The sequence below is a fragment of the Miniopterus natalensis genome, chromosome 15 (assembly GCF_054644295.1).
Source record: "Miniopterus natalensis isolate mMinNat1 chromosome 15, mMinNat1.hap1, whole genome shotgun sequence".
Lineage (NCBI taxonomy): Eukaryota > Metazoa > Chordata > Mammalia > Chiroptera > Miniopteridae > Miniopterus > Miniopterus natalensis.
Window position 1 is genome coordinate 23,928,367 of NC_142095.1, and position 23,206 is coordinate 23,951,572.

At 48.3% G+C, this 23,206-nt stretch overlaps 1 protein-coding gene across 1 annotated transcript in view; it reads right to left on the reverse strand.

Annotated features, from left to right (window-relative positions):
• The window catches only part of SLCO2A1 (solute carrier organic anion transporter family member 2A1), a 66,699-nt gene extending 43,857 nt beyond the window's left edge, over positions 1 to 22,842 (reverse strand). The window contains exon 1 of the mRNA XM_016224396.2: positions 22,701 to 22,842. Within this exon, the coding sequence (XP_016079882.2) occupies positions 22,701 to 22,796 (96 nt within the window). The 5' untranslated portion in view covers positions 22,797 to 22,842. The remainder of the gene's footprint in view (positions 1 to 22,700) is intronic.
• Between the last annotated feature and the right edge of the window lie 364 nt (positions 22,843 to 23,206).

The following is a 23,206-nucleotide window of genomic DNA, read 5'->3' on the forward strand; positions in this document are numbered from 1 at the left end:
TGGACTGTAGCACAGGCTGTGGCCTCTTAGTCTGAAACAACTGCTTCTATCCATAAATGACATCTGTCAGCAATCTAAATGGAAGTATTCTTCAGAAAGAAGGAAGGAGGAAAGAAAGAAAGGTAGGAAAAGAAGACAGGAGGAAGGAGGGGAGGGAGGGCAGGAGGGAGAGGGGGAGGAAAGAAAAGGAAAGAGGGAGGGAGAGGGAGAAGAGCACAATGAAACCTCATTGTCACCCTGCCTAGCAATGCAAAGGGAGCTCAGAGAGTATCGTGTGCCAAGGGCCACTGCAGCCCTCTGAGTCAGGGAGGTGACTCTGAGGTGCCTCTTGCTTTAGTTTCTCCAACCTGTGGGAGTCAAAATCTGGCCCCAGAATCCATTCTGCTCCTTCTCTCTCTAGGCTGGAGCTGACTGCACCCCAGACATGCAGGAACATCTCCAAGGCTTGCATATCTCTTGGGAAACCCCAGAACAGCACAGCCACGCTGACAACTCCATTTGAGCAGCGCTTTTCACAGTCAGCTGGAATCCCTCCTGTGAAGTCATAAACCCATTTACATTTCTTTTCACAGTTTCGTTCCCCCCCCCAATCAATTATATGCATATGTGTTAAAAATCAAGTAATATACAAGGGCTTAGAATGACAAGACTCAGCTCAAGCCCACCAACAGTACTGCAGTTCAGGGACAATCACCTGTCTTTAGTTTGATTACATGCACACATCTCAAAACAATGTGCTTGTTCTGCAATTTCTTGATTTATCCGTTTAGACTGACACCATTGTAGAAGAGGATTTCAGTCACTTGTTCTTGCATCTCCCACCCCTCTCCCTACTCCTCCCAACTTCCAATCATTCTATAGGTATTTATATCATGATTGGGTCACTTCACTTGGTGGCACCAAGCTGGAAGCCTGAAGGAGGGGGCTTCCCTCCTGGGTGCACACACCCTCTATAGCTGACTCATCCACTCATAATCTCTCTCCGTTTCTTTTTCCTGTTATTGGTTTTCACCATCTTTTCACTCAATACTTTCATTATAATCAGGGTGTTGGAGATGAGGGAAGACAAACATGTGCTAATCTGTACAAACCCAATCTATTTCATAATGCTTAGTCTAGCAAACAAATTAATACTTCTGTCTCCATTTTTCCAATGGGAGAAAAAGCTAGCATACACTTGTCAGTGGACTAAGTAGACAAACCAAAAAGTGTACCCAGGTCCTTCTCCGAAACCCTCTTTCCCGCCCTGCCCCCACTACATTCATGCATCCTGACAACGCATTTATTTGGCTGGAATCTTCCAAAGTGGTTGGTGTGTCTCCAAGAGAAGGCACATGGCCAGAGCGGTGCTGGCTCTGGGCATCTGCCCATCTCCATTTATATTTATATTTTTCAGTATCTCTACCTTCATAGCCCATTCTCAGGCCTCGCTGGCAGCTTACCAAATGGATAAGACCTGGGAGGTGAGGTTTGGGGCTCAAGAGGCCCTAAGGCAAAGGACACAAAGGCAACTCAGAAAGGGCAACTTCTGGCAGTTTCCCAGTGCCCTCAGGGATGCAGGAATCTGAAAGGGGAAGAGGGTGTCTGGGTTGGCTCCTTTGAGGCCCAACCGAGAGGCCCCTCAGGGCTGGAGGGAAGAAGGGATCCTTTCCCCTGTCCTTCCAGTAGAAGAAAGAAACAAAGCAAAGGCCAAGATATGTCCTGGAAGGAAGGCCTCCTTCAGTCTGTCGCCAGGGTGTGACTTTGGATGGAAATCATGGCCTGGTAGCCCCAAAGGGGAATGTGTCTTTTAAGAAGTGATTCAGGGAATCAAATATGTTCCTGCGCAGGAAGAATGCCTGAACGAGATAAAGTTCAGGGATTCAAAATAGCCAGCCTAGGGTCAAAGTTGCTGGTATTCATAGCAGCAATAATAAAAGGTATCTTTAGTATTCTAGGTATTATTAGTATTCTTATAAACTAGACAAAACCTTTAATAAGACAGGGTCCTGAGGGCCTTGGAATTATAAAAATTAGAACAATCTAAAACGAAAAATAAAAACATAGATTGCCATCACAGCTTCGCTGTTCCTTAAGAGGGAAGTTGGAGAGTTGGGATTAGGAGGGGAGGCCAGGTGAGCCAGGCCCGACAGTTCTCACTGCCCAGTATAACTTTTCTCTCCAGCATCCCCTTGCCAGCCTCTACTGTCTGCAGAGCAACCTTACTGTCTATCAGGGTTCTCTTAAAATGACCAAGAAAGGCCACTGTCTGAGGCCTGTGACAGCTGTGTCAGGGACAACTGGAACCTAATCGAGACAGGAGGCCATAGAAAAACACTAAAGGCACCGAGGGGCACCTGCTGAAGTAGGACTCTCTCACCTTTAACACTGCCTGGGGAGTCCTGGCCAAGGTGTGTCATTGGAGCCAGGTCCCAAATAAACTGGATTAGATCAGGATCTTTCAGCCATTTTTTAGTTTAATCTACTCAGTGTAGATAAAATATCACCTGAAGGTTTCTATGTAACATAACATTAATATGGTCACTGGGATTCCCAATCTCTATAACTCTGTAGTTTTTGTTGTTGTTTAGTGCACATGTATCTAGTATTATTATGAGTCAGAGAAGGCCTTTGATAAGACAGAGTCCTGGGAGCCCTTAGAAGAGTAAAGATCAGAACCACCTGGACAAAAACATGTGGATTTTCCCTGCAGCATCCTTGTTTGAAGGGACAGAGGGCAAATAAAAGGAAGCAGGTGAGCTTTCTAGCTTTTAACACCAGCCATCCTCAACCACTTTTGGTCGTGTGTTTTTTGTTGTTGTTTTCTCCTAGTAGTGCCTGTCTGAAGCCCAGCCCTAGAGATGGAGAAGGCAGATGTCTGGATCACCTGGTGACACTGGTGAAGGAAGAGCACAGGGTGACAGATTGCCTGGGGTGACCAGGACCTGTGGTCTGGGCTTTAGAAATCACAAATTACAAAAAAAAAAAAAAAAATTCTGCAAGTGATGAGACATGAGTGCATGAGATGAAACAAGCTTATCTGATTAGCCAGAAGCATGGTGCTCAAGGTTTCCCAGAAAAAGAACTTCAAAGGAAACTTATCATTGACATTTTTGAAGGACATGTCCAAACTCTTTTTCCGAAATTCCCAAAGTCATTTCTTTTATTTGAAGTCAGAAAAGCTGACTTCATGGGAAACAAGTGTCGCGTGTCTTTTTTGGAAGTCATCACAAGAATAATTTGTTAGGTTGTGATCAGGCAGCATTAGGGAAGCTGCTTTGAATCCGTTTATGGCACAAAAAGAACATTCAGACTGTATGGAAACTTCCCCTATTTTATATTCTTCCAGTTCTTTTTTTAAAAAAATGAATCCTCACCTGAGGATATGTTTTTTAATTGATTTTAGAGTGAGGAAGGGAGAGAGAGAGACAAACGTTGATTGGTTGCCTCCCGCATGTGCCCTGACCAGGGATCAAACCCACAACCTGGGTATGTGCCCTGACTGGGAAGAGAACCTGCCACCTGTCAGTGTACAGGATGCTGCTCCAACCAACTGAGCCACACTGGCCAGGGCTATTCTTCCAAATCTTTGCAATAACAAGATACGATGTTAATATTTTCCTTCACCTCCCCCCCCCCAAAAGGTCTGAAGATCATGCCCTTTTCTTCCTGCCCTCCAGGAAGGGAAAGCTAGTTTTTCAGAAAGAGAGAAAGTGGGGGTTGGGAACATCATATCAGAAGAGCCCAGGACCCTGGGAGCTGATGCCCAGGAAGCTGGCCAAGAAGGAGTGGCCCCATTGTCCAAGAAGGCAGGGTCATGGCCACAGGGAGGCACTGAGGGGCTGTGTATTTTCTTCACATCATCTTTGTTTACTTATTAATTTCTGTTTCCCTGTTTGTCAGTCTTGGTCGCCCTATACCTTCTGCATCTGGTTGACTATCTGACATACAATAAATGTTCCATAAATATTTGTTGCATAAAGTAAACCTTATACCACCCTGAGAGGTAGGTAAAATTCTTTTTGTTTATGAATGGGAAGCTTACAATATTTTCTCATATTACACAGTTGGGAAGTGGTAGCAGCCAACTGACTCCCAATAAGCCCATCATTCTGCTCCACTGTGCTGCCCAATCTTATGGAGTTTGGGGAAGGAGGCATCACGGAACTTGTTTGCACCAAGATGCCCAGTTACCTAACTGCCCAAGCAAGTGGGCTCTCCAACGATCGCTCTACCCAAGGGCGGCAGCATTTGACACTCTTGGTCTCCCCCTCCCCATCTGTGATGTCGCTTGCCATCCCTGGGCTCTTGCTCTCTCTGGCTGTTCCTTTTTAGAAATCCTGGTGGGAGCCTTTTTCTGTCTCCCCACCAGATGCCAACGGTATCTGCTTGTCCTCAGTCCTTTTGCCTGTCTCTCTACACACTCTTGTCCTGGGTGTCCTACTCATCCACGCACGGGGTCATCCCTGGTGGCACGCTGGAACTGCCAGGCCACAGCCAGAGTGCAGAGCGCCATCCTCAACCCCAGGCCCTGCAGTAAACTGCATCCCGGTCAGTTTCTGAAATTCCTGCCCTCAACCATTTCCTTTACCCCTCACCGTCTCCTCCTCTCAATTCCGGTCCTTGCACTGGTGGGCGCTTCAACCTCCAAACCAAGCCTCGGATCCACCCTCCGTGCTCTCCATCTCCACTGCTGCCCCCCAATCCAGGTCCCCGTCAGGTCCCACTTGGCCACCATCACAAGTTCCTACCTTTTCCTGAATTCTATTCCTTCCTCCTTCCAATCTATTCTTTAACCAGCAGCCAGAGTAACCTTTTAAGAAACGTTAAGTATAACTTAGTTCACACACAAAATTACAAGTCAGCCCTGGCCAGTGTGGTTCAGTGGTTGGAGTGTCAGCCCGTGACCCTCCAGTTCGATCCCGGCCCTGGACGAGGCGCGTGTGGGAGGCAGCCAGTCAGTGTGTCTCTCTCACATTGATGTTTCTCTCTCTCTCTCTTTCTCCCCTCCTCCCTTCCACTCTCTCTAAAAATCAATGGAAGAAGTGTCCTTCAGTGAGGATTAACAACAACAACAACAACAAAGTTACAAGTCATAAGGACACAGCTGGATAAAATTTCACAAGCTGGGGACACCCAAGGGACCAGTACTCCGATCAAGAAACAGGACACACCACCCACTTGCAGGGTAACGACTCTCCTGAATTCTAGCCACACAGGTGAGTTTGCCTGTATTTATGGAAATACAGTCTTAGAGTATGTCAGTGCAATCTTTTGAAAATGGAGACCAGAGCCTGTCACGAGCTTGTAAAACATCCTCCAGTGAGTTCCCACCATCTCAGGTGAAAATCAAGCCGAGGACCCAAACCCTTGTCGCCAGCCCCGCCTCGCTCCAGCCCCATGCACTTCAGCTCTCCCTGAGCTCCCCACCGCAACGACCTCTTCTCAGGTACTAAGCTCCCTACACTCATAGCTTGACAAAAGCAGCTGCAGTTTGTAGCTGAATGGAACATCCACGGCCTGGGAGACAAAGTATGGCCTCAGGGCCTCTGGGGTGGGGCCATCCTTTCCACCTGGGGTTCCTCACCCCACCCCCTCCCTTGGTTATCTCCTACTCATCCATCTTCTGGTGGCAAAGAAAGTCCCTCCTGTTACACATTCTCTGCTGTTCCTTCAGGGCATGGAGCCTAGACTGCAAGGTCAGTGCGCCTCGAGTGCGGCAATCTCGGCACCCAGGGCGTACCTGTCTAGTCGGCCAGCGGGGTGGGGAAAGGACATGACCACAGCAGCACGGCTGCTACTCTATGAGGAAGAGACAACCCGCTGGGTAAATATTTGATGATGAACAGACCAGTAGGAAAGAATGTTTCAGTGAATGACACCACCAGTCACCTAGGCACCCATAAGTAAGCAGATGCAAAATTATCCAAATGCGTTGCAAAGTCCTTGTCGAAATAGGTCAATTTTTCCCTTCTACTGTATCCACTTATTGCCCCCCAAATTTCTGGAGGCTAGCAAGTTACTTAGCAAACCCTTGTAAATTCTTTCACTTTCATCAGAATCACGCCCAGGGCCCTCTCCAAATCAGAGCTCCCGAATATCTCCATTTGGAGAAATGAAACCCCGGACCCATTTCGGTCCTTGGTCCTGCCTGGTTCTTTAGCAGAGAAGGGGCTGGAGACTCACTCTGGGTGGTGAGGAGGGAGGATGTCTGGGTATTTGCCAGGGGCTGCCGGTAAGGAGACTGAGGAGGGAACAAGTGGGTGTCCTGGTGGGACAAGGAAGGCCTGGCCCAGGAAACCCCTGCCCAGCAGCTTGTACCCACCCACTACCAGCTTGGCCTCAGCAACACAAGACCATCCCACGGTCCCCCCGCAGGGTGCTGAGTTTCTGATAAACCGCAGCACACCCAGCCCCATCGAAGCCACAGTGGAGAGCTCAGAACGAAGCTTCAAGAACCTGTAACAGAGTCAAAAGCAGGCCACTCCCTTGCTGACACACTCCCACAGGAACCTGGGGGCCTCTCTCTCTAACGTCATCACACCTGTGATTCCAGGGCAGACGTGGTTACACGGGGACCCACTTCTGGAAACCTCACTTAGTTCAGAGCACACACAACTCAAGACTTCGCCGTCACTGGATGCTGTGTCTCCCTGCGATGGCTGAAAAGACACCCTCCTCTGGCAAAGGTGCAGACACAATTTACAATTTCCTTGGCCTGCCAACTTTGACAGCTTTTCCTGGGAGCTGCGTGTGTGCGCGTGCAGTGTGTGTGTGGGGGGTGCATTATTGCTAATTTTGCCCAGAAGGAACATTTAAAATAATGTGATAAGCAAATGGTTTTATTAAAAACCATTATGAGCCAAGCACATTCTAGGGCAGACCAAAGGCCAAACAGAGCTAGACTCCTCTGAAGGCAGTCTGTTAATAGAGGAGGTGTGTGTACACAATAGACGAGGTATGTGTACACAATAGCAGTAACTACGCTCAAAGCAACACAGCCGGAGGAGCAATACCAGTGATGTGCTAGAGGCACTAAGAATATAAGAGGATGAAGAAGAGGGCCTTAGGGAAAGTGAGGTTGGAGCTAGGTTTTTGAGGGCAAGGAGACTATCAGAAAGTATAAAGGGAGTCCTGGTCGGGTAGCTCGGTTGGTTAGAGCGTCGTTCCAATACGCCAAGGTTACAGGTTCGATCCCTGATCAGGGCGAATGCAAGAATCAAGTAATAAACGCATAAATAAGCGGAACAACAAATCTGTGTTTCTCTCTCTCTCTCACTCTCTTCTTTCCTCTCTTTCTCAAATCAATTTTAAAAGTTTTTAAAGAAAAAAAAAAAAAAGAAAATATAGAGGGAGAAAGGGGTCATCCTAGGCCCAGAAGACAAGATGAGGGGTGGAAAAACACAAGAATGACCAGGGCTCAAAAACTGGCCTGGGTAGTCTGAAAGAGTTCTGGCTAAGTGAGAGGAGAAAACCACACCCAGAAAGAGGGTTGGTGCCCACAGGGAGCCACAGACATTCTCTCTCTATTCATCCCTAAAGATTTCTGAGCAGTGATAATGCACATCGAACATTTTTTTAGAAAGGTTATCTGTAACAGGGCGAGACACAAAGAGATGACAGACTGGAGGCAGGAAGGTCAATGAAAGGTCTTGGAACAAGGCAGAAGGGTGGCAGTGAACCAGAACACGTCGGCTGGAGAGAAGCTCTGGAGGGCAATGATGTAATGATTAAGGAGATACATATGCGGTATGGTGAGTGAGTATCTGAAGACCAAGGAAAAGGAAACAAGGAACTCAACCGACAGTGGGGAGCAAGGTGAGTGGTGGGAGGCAAAGTTAGACTATGGGCTGGGGAAGGCCCAAGTGGATATCCAGGGAGCTAACCAGCAGGTGTCTCTAGGGAAAGAGAGCCTTACTTCTGATGGCTAGTCAATCCCCTGCCTAGGAAGAAAGGACCTTGTGGAATCCAAGGACCAATCCTCAAATTAAGGTAGTGACTCAGAAGCTGCATTTGGGGGCTGGCAATAAATCCCCTTTGGGCTTCATGCAATCCTGCTTCTCCTGGTGCAAGACCACAGCTGTGGGAAGATGTCTTGTCACTTTATCGCTGTTGCCTTTTGTTCCTGCTCCCTCAGGCCAGAACCTCCTGCCTTCTTAGACTCCATGCAGCTGCAAAGAACCATCCTGGAGGGTGGGCCTGAAATGGAGCCCCAGGGATACCCCAGCAGAACTCCACTTGCCAAATCTGCAGAAGAATCAGGAGAACAAACAACTCTGACAAGGCTCTCTGGGAGGTCTGACGTTGATTTGAAAGATGAAGGATCTGGTGACTGGTTTCTAACAACATACAGGATTTGGTCCACGTGGAGTCTTCTGTCTAGTCTTTAGATGGATAGAAGTCTGCCCACAGCCCCCACCATGCCCTTACCCCACAGTGGGCGGCTAACCAGTGAAGGTGGCACCAGAATGCAGGTCATCAGGCCATATGTTTGGTCTCCTGTGGTCATCCCAGGCCAGCCTCTATTCCAGCTCCACTTTCTCCATCATTTCAACTTATTTCTGGACTTTTCCAGACAAAAGGCTGTGCCTTCTGTAGCCTCATGGCTTTGACTTTCCTATGTGTCTCCCAAGGTGGTCCCTCTCCCCCTTCCTCTCTGTATGCCTTCCTCTCCCTCCACTCCTCAGATGGGCAAAAAGGAAGAGAGAAGGAGGAACTTTTGCAGGGGGCTGGGTGAGGAAAGGTAAAGACCCTGAGTGGGATCCAGTCTTTAGACAGAGAGAAGAGAGAGGGCTTCAGTTGGAAATGCTCACAGAAAATGCTCAAAGCCTTTTTTTGTTTTTCTTTTAACCTGAGGACATGCTTAGAGGGAGGGAGGGAGGAAGGGGGAGGGAGAGAGAAAGAGAGAGAGAGAGAGAATGAGAGAGAGACATCAATGTAAAAGAGAAACATCAATCAGTTGGCTGCCTTCCGCACCCTTCCCGACCAGGGATCAAACCTGCAACCCAGGTATGTGCCCTGACTGGGAATGGAACCAGCAACCCTTCCATGTGCAGAATGATGCTCTCAACCAACTAAGCCACTCAGGCCAGACCCAGAACTTTTCTTGGAAACAGTTCCTCAAGTCCCCAGCTCATGTGACAGAGGAAAGGAAACAGAGAGGTCAAGGCAGGAGGTCAAGCAAAGCTTGCTAGCCTCTTTCGCATCAGAAAGCCACGTTTAGATAAAAGCAGCTGGGACAGCCTTCCCTGGTACCCACACCCTCTGGCACTCCCTAAGCCGAGAGCCCCAGGGAGCCACAAGGGGAGGGGGCCACAGTGATTTCCACCATTGCTGGGAGAGGGTCATTCAGGGTGTCAAGGTCTTCTCTGCATCATGAAATGTCCAGTTTAGACACAGGAAATGAGGGAACTGGTGGGAACAAGGGGGGAAGCAAGCCAACTTCTCAAACCTCCTGTTTACCTACAGTATTTAGCTTGAAGCTATAAATATCAGTAGTAACAGCACCCCTGACCTCAACCTTGGAGCGCATTTGCCATCACTAAACTACCTGGGGAAGAAAGTGACTGACATGGAACTCAGGCTAGCACAGCGACCCTGCGTGCCCAGAGAGCCCTTGAATTCCAACATGTGGCCCTCGGAGCCCCTCCTGGCCCAGAAGGCTCTGCCCTCCATACCCTTCCCATCTTTCTCCTGGCCCAGATGCAGGTCTCAGGGCCTGAGATTCACAGCCCTTGGCTTGGTCCCACCACCCGCAGTAGGAAGCTCTGGGAGGCCTTCACTGGCCAATCTAGGATGCTCCTCAAAGTTCCTCCATGAATGACAGCTCCACATGAGTGACTCCCATCCCCTGGGAACCATTTCAGTTTAATACGATTATTTCCCAGCTTTAATCAATGTCTCAGGGACAAGAATATCACAGCTACCTCAGTGGCCTGTGCATGTGAATCAGTACCCTGATACATGCCTCGCCTCAAGGTTCTCAAACTTCAGGTGCATCAGAATTCCCTAGAGGGCTTGCTGAAACATCATGCTGGGCCCTACCCCCAGTTTTGGATTTGGGATGGGGCCCAAGAATCTGCATTTCTAACAGTCTCTCTCTCTCTCTCTCTCTCTCTCTCTCTCATGATGCTGACGCTGCTGGCAGGGGGACCACACTCTGGAAACAACATCTTAGGCTCAAGTAGATTCTCCTAAACTCTAACCTAACCCTTCCTTCCAGACATCTCTTTCCTAGAGACAAGGCTCAACCTTTACCCCCAAGGAATGGGGTAAAACTGAGATAATCTCTGCCCTCCCTTGGCCATCTACCCATCCTGGGCACAGGGTCTCCCTACTCAGTGAGGGTCTGGCTGCACTGTCATGGTGGGCTGAGAGCCACCCACCCCTGCCCCGCCCCGGGACTGGCCCTGGCTGTGTGCTTCCATCCAGCTCCCAATTCCTTTGAACAGTCCACACAGCCGCACCTAGAGCTCTTGAAGGCAAGTGCGAGGGAATGTGGTTTCATCATTCACACCTGGTTGGCTTTGGCTGGGGTTCCTACCTGCAGGGTTTGAGACTCCTGAATGAAATCATCAATACGATGGTTTAGATGGGGAAAGATTAGCTAAACAAATACCACCTACCAGCTGCAGCCCTAGGAGCAGCAGACATGAGCTCACTCAGCTTTCCAACACTGCTGTCAATTCACGTCTGCAGCCCAGGGGCCTGTGACCTCAGGAGCAGATCCCAGAACAAATACTGAAAAGCAACATAAGGCAGGGACTCGTAGACACTGGTGGTATCCTGGGTGTCTGAGCCGTGTAGAGGAGGGGAGCAGACCCTGATCATGGGGCTTTCAGACTCTGGGGAGGGTTAGATGGAATGCCCCACTCCAGGCCTCCTAGCAGAAGCTCACCTCTAAACACACCCTCCTCCCATCAATGACTTCAGCAAAGCTCCTCTGGTCCCTGCGCCCCTCCTTTTGGGGTTGCCTTTTGCCCAGTGGTGCACACCTCTCTTGGAGTTCTCTACTAGCTGCTGCCATATTTTGTCCTATACTTGACCTGAATGTCACTGCCCTTTTACCCTGGGATAGTGCTCTTGCTTGACATGCTAATTTAGTTAGATTTGTTACCAATTATTCAGCCAAAGACTCACTTAGGTGTTGCTATGGAAGGAGTTTGCAGATGTAATTTAAAATATATATATAATAAGTTGACTTTGTCAGGAAGATCGTCCTAGAAAATCTGCCTGGACCAGATTCAATCAATCAGAAGGTCTTAAAAGCAGCAGCTTCAGCCCATGCCTGTGATCATCCTTTCCTGGCTGCCTGCTCCACGAAAACTGGTTTTGCTTATCCAGCCCCCACAATTATGTAAGCCAATTCCTTGTAATAAACTCTTAATATCCATACATATACATACATGGTGTGTGTGTCTCAGTGTGTGTATCTTCTATTGGCTTTGGTTTGATTGAACCCTGAAGGTGACAAAATAGTGGCATCCCCAACTAACATCCATGTCCTAATATTCAGAACCTTAGTTTAATCATACCTGTAGGTTCTAGAATAGAGCTTGTCCAGGATTATCTGGGTGTGCCCAATGTAATCACAAAGGTTCTTATAAGAGGGAGACAGGAGAGTTGTTCAGGAAAATGAGAGAGAGAGAGAGGGAAGGAAAGAGAGAACTTCAAGATGCTAAGCTGCTGACTTTGAAGATGGAGGAAGGGGCCATGAACCAAGGGATGTAGGCGGCTCTAGAAGTTAGGAAAGGCCAAGGCACAGATTCTCCTCTACAGCTTCCACAAAGAGCACAGCCCTACCAACAGCTCAATTTTAGGTCTCCTGTCTTCCAGAACCGTAAAATAGTAAGTTCGTATTGCTTTAAGCCATCAAATTTATGGTGATTTGTTAGAGAAGCAAAAGAAAACGAACCACACATCCTGATTCACACCAACCCTCCCCTCTTTCCCCACGACCAATGCCCTCACTCAGGTCGCCTCTTTCTTTCCTTTCAAAGAACATGTAACTAAATCCCCTCCCCCTCTGTCCAGTCTGAGCCTTTCTAGCCTCGGCATGGTGACAGCAGTCCATTTTCATGGGTTGTCATTTCTAATAAATACAGAATTATATCTTCTTCAGCTCCCTCTGCAGTTTATTGTGACAGCTGCTGTTCGTTTTTCCTTTTATTCACTCTTTTCCAGCTTCTGTTGGTTGGATTAGGCCTCTACTGTTTACCCTCTACTGCTTTGGAAAGCATGCAGTCAATGTCTTTTTTATTATTATTATTTTTACCTGTACATTTTCACATACATAGATAAATTAACAAAGGCTAAAGTTAATGAGTTATTTCATTCCCCTCCCAAACAAGCCAAGGACTTAAGATTTTAACTCCAATTTTCCCTTCCAATTTTTCATATTACCAGCGCACATTACTTGCCTTCTTTTGGTCTCTTTGCAATTAATAATTACTACCACTTCTAGCATCCTATCCTTTTTTCTGTGTTCGATTTCTCACGTTACAGGTTCCATCCTCTAGCCATTTATTTTTGTGAGGACGCGATTACCAAAGTCTCTGCCTCGGTTTGAAAAATCTCTATTTTGTCCCCTTGAATTATTATTTACTTATAAAATTAGAATTTGGTCTCATTTTCTCTTAACATTTTGAAAATTATTCCATTATTTTCTAGTATCTATTATTTACTTTGAGAAGCCCCTTGTTGGTCCAATTACAGATTCTTGTAACTAATCTGAGATTTCACTTTAGTAGTGCATACAAGTTCTCTGTCTGCACTCTGCAGTTTCCCTGTGACATGTGCAGGTGTGCTTTTTTGGTAAATTCCTGTCCGAACTTACTGCCCTGTCTTTATAGCGAGGTGCCATATGTTTTATGAATTCTGGAAACTCTCTATAATTCTTTCACTATTACCTATCACGTAGTCATTCTATTCGCACTCATTTCAGAGTCACCTTGGACTTGTCCTTACTGCTCCCTCTCTGAGCCCGTCTTTCACAGTTCCCACCTCTTTGTTCCCCTGTGCTCCATGCAGGGGGACTTCTTCAACCCTCCCTTCCACTTACTAATAATTGTTGAGTGCAGATGTGATTATTGAGGACTTCAAACTGGGCAATTCTCTTATCTGTTATTTAACCAGTCGTGGCATCTAACCTGCTATTTAACCGTTCGCTGAGTTTTTATTTTCTATATCAGTATTTTTCATTTCTAGAATTCCCACGTATCTCTCAAATCTGCCTGTTCCCTTTTCATAGTGTTTGTTCTTTCCTGGTGTTTTCCATTTCTTCTTGTACCTCTTTAAACATTTTAATGGATTTTTATAGTCTCTTTCTGAATGTCCCGTTATCTCAAAATCTTGTGGTGCTGATCTTCCTCTTTGATATATCTGCTGCTTATTGCTTAAGGTGGATCGTTTCCTTTTGTAACTTCTTAAAATTAATTTGAGAGAGAGGAAGGGAGGGAGAAAGATGAGAGAGAAACGTGGATTTGCTGTTCCATTTATTTATGCATTCATTGGTTGTTTCTTGTTTGTGCCTTCACCGGGGATCAAATAACAACCTTGGCTTATCAGGACAACGCTCTAACCAACTGAGCCACGCAGCCAGGGCCTCCTTGTGTAACTTTGTGTTATAAGTCCCTCAGCAATGCCCACCTTCAGAACCAGGTTCAGCTTTTAGAGGAGGGTGGCTTTTTGTTTCAGCCCTGCTGCGCGGCATCTTGGTTAGAGGGGCTTAGGGGGGAGGGGAGACTGTTTTCTACTAGAAACAGTGAGGAGAGTAACCAGAAGAGAGGAGTCTGCTAGCTTCACTCTGGGGGATTTCCATGGAAGAGCAGGGGCAGGTTTCAGCCCAGCATAGGAAAGACTTGCTAAAAGCCTGTGGTGTTACCAGTGGCTGGGTCTGCCTTGGAATGTGGTGAGTTCCCCATCATGGGGGCTATGCAAGCAGAGGTTAGGATATCATCATAAAGAGGATTCCTGCCTCTTTGAGCAGATGAGCTTTCTAGTCATTTTCAATTTTGACATTCAATGATTCTATAAGCCAGGAAGCACCATCTTTCTATAGCTCAGTTATATCATTGTTTGCATAGATTCCATATAATGAAAAGTTTATAATGTCATACAAACCATGATGAGCAATGAAAGCAGGACTGGAGGAGAGGACCTCCCTGCACAAACAAGGGAGATGTGGGCCTTGCTGCTCTGCTCACTCTCCTCTCTCCAGAAACTTCCAGTTTCTTCCTGCTGTGGATCCCTAAGGTTTACTCCCATTACTGGACACCATCCTGACCCTCCATCAGAGCCTCCCCAGCCCCACAGCCAGAGGGTAGAAGTCTGTTCTTGTAAATTGTCACAGCAAGAAATGCAGTAGGGTGACCAACTCATCCCAATCTGCCCCGAACTTTCCCAGTTTTAAAAGGGAAAGTCCTGTGTCCCAGGAACCCCTCAGTCCTGGGTAAATGGAGGCAGTTGGTTATGCTGGGAAGCAGGGAACTTAGAGGTAACTGATTCTTGGAAACTGGGGAGCTTCTCAGGGAGCCAAGAGTCAACAATGACACCTGGTAAAGGGCCTCACATGAAAGACACTCAATAAAGGCTTATGGCCCAGGATCCCATATCAACTCCCAGCTCCCAGCCACTTCTCTCAAATGCACTGTGTGACTCAGAGGCAAAGCAGAAAGATTTCAAAAGGGCCTGAGGCATCAGGCAGGAATGACTTGGAAAACAGATTGAGAAAGTGGTCAGTTTAATCCTCTGGCAATGTCTCTGGCAGGGAATAGGCATGGCAAAGGTGACTCTAGGAGCCTGCTGTCCTCCCTCCCCCTCCCTTCTGCCAATATCCCTTTTCCCCGGGTCCACAGGGGCCTCACTGCATTCCCTAGGGTGCTCCTCTCCCGGAGTGTCCCATAGGGCTCAGGCCAAGAATTGTCTAACATCCACACCCCAAATCGGTCCCACTTAAACTCTCTAGGTACCTGTTCCCTCTGCGCCGAACAAGCTGGCTAGGAGAACGAATCCGATAAACTAGTTCTGACTTGAGGTCTGCCTGTGCTGTGTTTCCAGAACTCCCGAATGCTCCACCTGGGCGCCTCATACGGGAGAAGTGAGCTCCACGGGACAGCCTCCTGAAGTATCAGTGCTACTCCAAGGCTTGAGGGAAAAGACAATATACTACCTGGAAGCACACAGATACTGTGGAAAAAATATAACATTCATTTGATTTTAAGATAAAACATAAAATATCACAGACATGTAATATTCATGGCTAGTCAAGAAGCATCTCTAGACACCTTCCTTCCTCCCCTTGTCCTAACGCTGTGTGGAAACTGGTTCACTGCCTTCTAGGATTCAGGGCATGGTGTGGGGCTGTCTTCCAGCACTGGCCTACTGCAGCCTTCCCGTGACATCCGCATTTTCACCGAGGCTGTGCGCTCTGCCCACACCTCCCAAGGGTGTCGGATGGAACACTGTTCAGAACATAAATGAGTATTATTGATGTTTGGGTAAACAAAATGAGACTTGTCTTGAGACTCCCAGGTTCCTACAGGACTCGGGTGCACACTAAATCTCTAAGAAAGGGTCAGTTTGTTCACATTTCTGAGGCAGGGGGACAGCCCTGTGGGGTTCAGTGCCAATGCTGACCAGACTGAGTGTCCCAAAGGTCACAAATCCTGGGCTAGTAGTGCCTCCCAGCTGTGTCAGAACCTCCAGCAGTTCCCCCTGGGCATCCTTAACATTTCCATTCAACAGAGTGAAGAGGCCAGGAAGACAGCTCAGCTCAGAAAGAGGGCTGCCCACTGGCTAGTATCATTCCATTTTTCAACCCCGCAGTGGAGTCTGAGGTGCCCTGCCTTGGTTTCATTCCCCACCCTTGATCAAATTTAATCCACCCCAAAGAGTCAGATACACCCAGGGAATTAAGGTCCTTAAGTCGAGAGCGAAAGCTGGGCATTGATCAACCATTCAGCAAAGGTTTCGTAGCAGGCAGGTCTCCCAGCTAAGCCCAGACCCAACTGGCCCTGCTCCTAGTCTCATCTCAATCAGCAACGGAACAGCAATGAGATGAGAATCTGAGAACTTGAAAGGACATCAGAGATCACTGAGCTCAGGACCAGATGTTCGCATACTAGAGATTGCTGAACTAAGAGGCATTCTGTGGCCCTGGGAAGAAGAGATCTGGGAAGTGATAAGATACTCAGTGGGAATTCCTGCTTTGCCATTTACTGGATATGTGGTCTTGGAAAAGCCTTGATTTCCTCAAATGTGAAATGGAGATGCTGATACCTCCCCTCGCAGGGCTGTCGTAGAAAAGTTTAGGAACATAGACTTAAAAATCAAGTTCAAGGGAAAAGGTCAGAAGAAAAGCTGGAGCACATATGTGTGTAAAATCCCATCCAGTTACTAAAAATGAGCTTTAAATCTGCCCTTAAATCTTCCTAAAAGGCAAAGTAGTAGGGAAACGGAATGGGTTATAAAATTTGGCATTCATAAAATAAACACATACCATTGTAGAATAAAACTCAAGCTTTTACCTGATTTCAAGGCTTGCTATATAGCTACAGTAATCAAGGCAGACAGTGTGGTATTGGCAGAGATACACACATACATCAGCGAAACAGAATAAAAAACCTAGAACAGACCCACATAAGCAAGGCCAACTGATTTTCAACAAAGTTACGAGGCAACTCAATATCGAAAGGTTAATCTTTGCAACAAATAGTGCAGAATAACTAGATAACTATAGAGGGGAAAAAAATTAACCTTGACCTAAACCTCACACTTCTACAAAAATTAACTCAAAGTGAATCATAGATTTAAATGCAAAATTAGAAACTTTTAGGTGAAAACCTTCAGGGACTAGGGTTTGGTGAAGAGTTCTTACACATCACACCAAAAGCAGGATCCAGAATATTTTTAAAAATAAATAAGACTTCATCAACATCAAAAATTTTCCTCTGTGAAAACCCTTCTTAAGAGGAAGAAAAGTTACTGACTGGGAGGAAGTATTTGCAAACCACATACCCAACAAAGGACTTGTATCTTGTAAATATAAAGAACTCTCAAAACAATAGTAAAAAAAATCCAATTAGAAAGTGAACAGAATAATATGGGCAGACATTTCAGTGAAGAGGATATGTGCATGGCAGATAAATACATGAAGAGATGTTCAACATCACCAGCCATTAGGGAAATGCAAATTAAGACCATGATGAGATGTTACTACACACCTATTAGAAAAGCTAAAATAAAAAGCAGGGACACCACCAAATGCTGGCAAGAATTTAGAGAACCACACAATGCTGAAAAAGTAAAAGTAAAATGGTAAGCTACTTTGGAAACTGTTTAACAGTTTCTTTAAAAAAAAATCAATAGCAACTACGTAAGACCCAGCAAATACACTCTGGACATTTACACCAAAGAAATGAAAATTTATGTCCACACAAAAACCTGTACACGACTTACTGTCCATAGCAGCTTTATTTGTAATAGCCCCCAAACTAGAAACAACCCAAATGTCCTTCAATAGGTGATTAGACAAATCTCGGTACATCCATGCCACGGAATACTACTCAGCAGTAAAAAGGCTGATACACAACAACCTGGATGGATTTCAAGGGCCTTGTGCTGAATGAAAAGAGCCAATTTCAAAAGGTCACACATTGTATGATTCCACTTTTCTAACATTCTCCAAATGACAAAATTGTAGCCATGGAGAACAGATTGGTGTTAGGGATGGTAGTCTAAAGGGGATGGGTGTGACTATAAAGGAGATCTCTGTGGTGATGGAACAGTTGTGTCTTGAAATGGTGGGGTGGTGATTCCGTGAATCTATATATTTGATGAAATGGCATGAAACTCTACATATACTTTATAGAAAAGTCTATTTCCTGCTTTGGGCATTATACCGTAATTTTGTAAGATGGAACCATTGGGAGAGACTGGGGGAAAGGTACACAGGACCTCTCAGTACTATTTTTCCTATGAATCTGTAATTGTTACAAAATAAGTTTTTCAAAAACTCAAAAATAAATCAAGCTTTGTCTGGAACTAAGAACCCAGCTTTCTCCCATGGGCCCTCATAAGGGGACCAAGTGTTGTAGTGACGACCACCTCTGCAGGGCCTGTGGGGTACAGACAGGTGTAACTTCACATAGCTATTCCTTCACATCCTTCCTCAGCAGAAACTGAGAGTGCAATGCCCAAGGACTCGCCGATGAACTTACAAAGTAGAATGAGAGACAAAGGATCCCCACCCCACACAAGGTCCTGCGACGGACCCATTGGCCCAGACGCTCCCCTGGCTACTCAGCTCCACCATTACCATCTCTTGGGCTTTGGCACATAACTAGAGCTCTCTGCAGACCGGTGTTTCCACAGGCAGAAAGGGAGATGAAATAAGGACAGGAGGTACTTAAAACCACGGGACAGGATAATATCAAGCAGGGGTGTGAAGAGGAAGAACAAAGAGGGGTGACCCCTGGACTGGGGGGCCACCCACCGTCCTCTGCGTGGGCCATGACCTATTCCACAGCAGAGCAGGAGAAGGGGAAGGAAAGCCACGCTCCCATCCCAACATCTGGGCGCCCCAGAGTGGAATGAAAAGCAGTCCCCGTCACAGACAAAGGGGATGGTCAGAGAGATGAGATGAGCTGCCTGTGTTATAGGCCCAAATTGCTTTTCCATTTGTTCTGTGGCAGCACAGGTCACAAATTCATCACCGAGAGAGAGCATGAAAGCAAAGAAAGGTTTGGAGCACGGTGACAGGAGGAAAGGGTCTGAGCGACCTGCGACCCCACCCCACCCATTCCCATTCCCATTGTTCTTCCTGCCCAACCCCTCCAGTTGGGAAAGGCTGGGCCACATTCCAGGAAAACAGAAGAAAAGCTGACCTGGAGACAGAGAAACACCACTCCTGAGGAGGAGAGGGCTCGTTTGAACCCATGGGGTCAGTTAAGGAATTTTTGGTCCCGGGCATGCTATTGAGGCTATGTTTCTGAGCACAAATTACAGGTTGCTGGGATATTGCACTTTCCTCTGGAAACTGAGAAGTTAAGCCCAGGGAGGGTCTCAGGGACCTCAGGAAGCTATGGATACAGGCCAGCACAGTACTTCTCCCTTATTTTGGGGCCTCCCTCTCAGGTCAGAGGTCCCTGGGGCCACTCAGGCCAGATTTGTCTATCCCTTTCTTCCCACTGCTCTTTCCCAGCACTCCACCCCCATGGGACACCCCCACTCACTGGATATACATTGTTTCACTACACTGGGGCTCTGGGTGCGTAAGCGCCTGAAATTTGGGCAGCAGGCACCAATTGGCCACTCCTTTTATAAGATAACCTCAGTTTGGCCCCAGAAGTTTCATTTTAAGAAGAAACAGATCTCTGTGAGATTGCCAGGATCGGTTAGCCACAAAGGCTCCCTCCTACTTCCCCCACCCCCGCCCCCATAATTGTTGAATGAACCTGTTTTTAATTTAGAGTTTTAGAGTTCCGGATGCCAAACTGCTCCCTCTAACAATGACTGGGTCCGCGGGTCCTCTACTCCTTAAGAGTCCTGTAAGCCAGAAGCAATAGGGACTGTCTCTAGATTAAATGCCATTGTATTTGCTCCTGCAGAAGGAGGGAGAAAAAACCTCACCGCTAGAGTGAGAGTTTCCTGGCTCTTTAGATGAGAGTTGTGAAGAGTGAGAGGTACGAGCCTGTCGGGGACTGGGGGCAACCATGCTGTAGCCGCCTCGGCAACCTCTGGTCACAGCTGGAGCGTGTGGGCCACCGGGGCCTGGTGAAAGCCCTGACCACTGGGAATAAGTCCACCCATGGTATCCCCACCTGCTCACCCAGAATTGAGCAGCACTGTGTGACGGTGAGGGCCCAGGATGCACAGCCCTTGGGGTCTCCGACTCTGCAGTCTCATACCTGGTTCCTCTATATTCCCCACTTTCTGGCTTTGCCTCCACGCACAAGGGACCAGCCTCACTAAGCCTAGTTTTCCTCATTATTAATGGGGACAGTAATAGTATCCACTTGAGAGTGTTATAATGAAGATTAAGTATGGGTCGAATACTTGCATAGTTCCTGGTATATTCAGACAGCTCCATTACTGTTAGCCACTACTCTTATGTTGGACATTGTTATTATTAACCATAGTTTTTCTTAATTGTTAACTATAATTAGTGGAACACTAGGTCCTGAATGATGTTCGAATGCACAGTCCTGTTCATTGAGGCAAGAACTAGCCTCACATTGATACCAATCCCAGAGAGCCCAGCGTGGTTCACAAAACCTCCCCCTATGTCTCATCCCACATCCTCCTACCGAGCCCCATGAGGTAGGAATTGTTCATACTACCCAGTGTTTTCATGTAAGGACTCTGAGGCCCAGGCCAGGTGAGAAATGCTTCCCTGTGTCACCTAGTCAGTAAAAGGATAGACTAGGACTTGGATCTGAGTCCCCTGGTTTCATCCCTTCTCTAAACCATATGGTATGTGGGGTTTTGCAGGAATGTCATAAAGTCAACTGGTTAATCTGTCCCAGCAACAAGGAACCTAGAAAAAGTCTGGGTTCTCAAGTTGGGTGTCTCCTGTTCCCCCTCCATGTCACACATATCACAAGACATGTGCAGTCCATACCCCTCTAGGAGGGTGTAGGGCAGCCACCCAACCTCTCATCGCGAAGAGGAAATCTACAATCAAATAGCAAAGCCCCCAGATGGCCAGTAACATCCCCTGGAAGAAAAGGCTGAAGTAAGTTTAATAAAATTTCAGACCCCATATTTGCCTGGAGATATCCAACTTTGTACCTGGTTTCAGGCTGGCACGTGAAGCCAACTGGAAGTCTCGCCAAACTCTAAGAATTACTATGGATCAACGGAGGCAATAATTAAGAAAATCTGGTTTTTAGAGCTAAGAAAAACTCTCAACTGGTATGAGACTTTAAGAGGCCAACTGGCCTGGGCCCCGGTCTCAGGCACGTGTGGCTCAATCATGAGCACGTGATAAATTGTCTTATTTTTACAGATCTTCAAAGAAACTGTGGCCATGCAAGCATTTATTTTAGGGACTTGGGGAGGGTCTAAGTGGATCAGTCTCATTTGGGGTTACCTTCACTGCCAAAGATCTGTTCTGGGTTGTCATCCTTCCTGCCCTTCTTGGTGAAGGTATCGGAAGCTGCCCCCACCCTGGCTCCCTCCTGAGACCCTCTTTTCAGACCACCCAGCCATTTCCCCCACCATTTCCTCCCAACTCCTAAGTTATAAACACAAAAATTTTCACCATTCTCTGTTGAAACTTCTCCAAGACTCTTTTCAGTGGTGGGACCCAAACTGCACAGTGTTCTTTCTCTTCCAGGTCTAGCCCAAAATGAGGAGATTTGAGGATTATCTTAAATTATCTCAAAATGTCTGTGTCTTGTTTATATTCAACTGTGGCATCAACTCAGCCTTTATATATTGTGGTGTGGGGAGGAAGCAGAAGCAGGAGTGAGAATCCAGATCCATGGCCAACAATATGAGTGTATAGATGAGATCCACTGTGACCTCCAGACCCTTTTCTGTTGGACACGTATATCTGGGTTCCCCTTAGTTGCACCATTCGAGGCTTTAGCGTGCCCCATGTGATGGTATGGTTGTCTGAAACAACTGCTCTGCACCATAATCCCCACCCTTACCCCAAGGACCCAGGATGTGGGCTCTGCAGCCTCCCACATCTCCAGCTTTGCCCCCTCAGGAAATGCATTCTCAGTTGCCTTGACTGGCCAGAAGGGGCAAAAAAGCCTGAGTGTGGTTTCAACCATTCCGGGTCCTCCTAGACATGCGAGGGAGTGGGAAGTCTTCCTGACGCCCTGAGAAGAAAGTGTCCTCACCATGCAGCTGCCTCCACCCCATCTCCTCCTCACCCACTCCCCAGAACTTGTCTAGCCCTGACCTAACAGACGGTGAGAACCGGCTGCTGTCCTGGGGCCAGATCCAGACCTGGAAAGCTGGCCGCTGTGCAGGGGACTGAGAGCCCTGCCTGGGGAATCCTGAACTTGCAGGCGGGAGGCAGCAGAGCCTCCACGCTGCTGCTCTTGGGGAGGAGGAAAGCCTGGGGCAGGAGAGCATCCCTTATGCCACCCGCCACAGAGGAGTTGGTCTTTCATCTCCACGGCAGAGGGACCACAGCTTTCCCCTGCAGGAGGCGAGGCCCGGAGACCTCCAAGCGCACCTCTTTAAGGAAGTAACTGCCTGCAGGAGATCGAAAAAGTGCCCGGGGGATGTTTGTTTGTTTGCGGTTTGTTTTTCCCCAAAGAACAGAACACTCCCTGAGCCAGTGCCAGGACTATCCGAAGAGAGTTGTCCCGATAAGCAGGTCCTTTCCTTGTCCTGTTTCTTACACTGATGAGGGCGTGTGAGCGAGCGCGCGCGCGCGCGCACGCACGCGCACACACACACACACACACACACACCACGCGCGCACACACACACACACACACACACACACCACGCACACACACCACCCACACACCACGCACACACACCACGCACACACCGCGCACACACCGCGCACACACCCAGCACGCGTCCGCCCGTCCAGGCGTCCCCCCGCCCGCCGCGCCAGGTCCGCGGGATGCGCCCCGGAGCGCGGCACCTTCGGCGGCGCAGGGAGCCCGGGCGCATCCAGTGCCTCCCGGGCTCCGCGAAAGAGACGCACCCGGCGTGGCTCGGGCCCGGGCGGCCCTGGGTTCTCCGCTCACCTTAATGTTGCTGAAGATAGAGCCGGGACAGCGGCGGGCTGAGCCCGAGGAGGCGCCGCTGCCTTGTCGCGCGCCGGGCTTGGGCAGGAGCCCCATGGTGGCGGGCGAACGACGGGGCGGGCACGGGCCGAAGGACAGCAGCGGCGCTGGGCGGCGTCCCCTCCGGCCGGGTCAGGGCGGCGGCGGGGCCGTGGGCGGGAGGCCGGTATAGCGAGGGCCGGGCGGCGGGCCGGTGCGGCGGTGGCCAGAGGCGGCGCGCGGCGCGGGGACTGATCGGGAGAGTGCGCGCCCAGAAGTTTTATAAGTGGCCGCCGCCGGCGCCGCCGATGATGAAACGCGCCCTCCCTCCTTCCTCTTCAACTCAAAGGCACCGGCGCTGCGAGCCCCGGCCCCCCTCCCCCGCCGCCCCCACGGACAGGTGTGACGCGGCGGCCTGTCGCGCTCGACCTGGTCCCCGGCCGGGATGAGTCTCTGCTCCTGGAGTTGGGCTTGGACCCGGGAGCCTT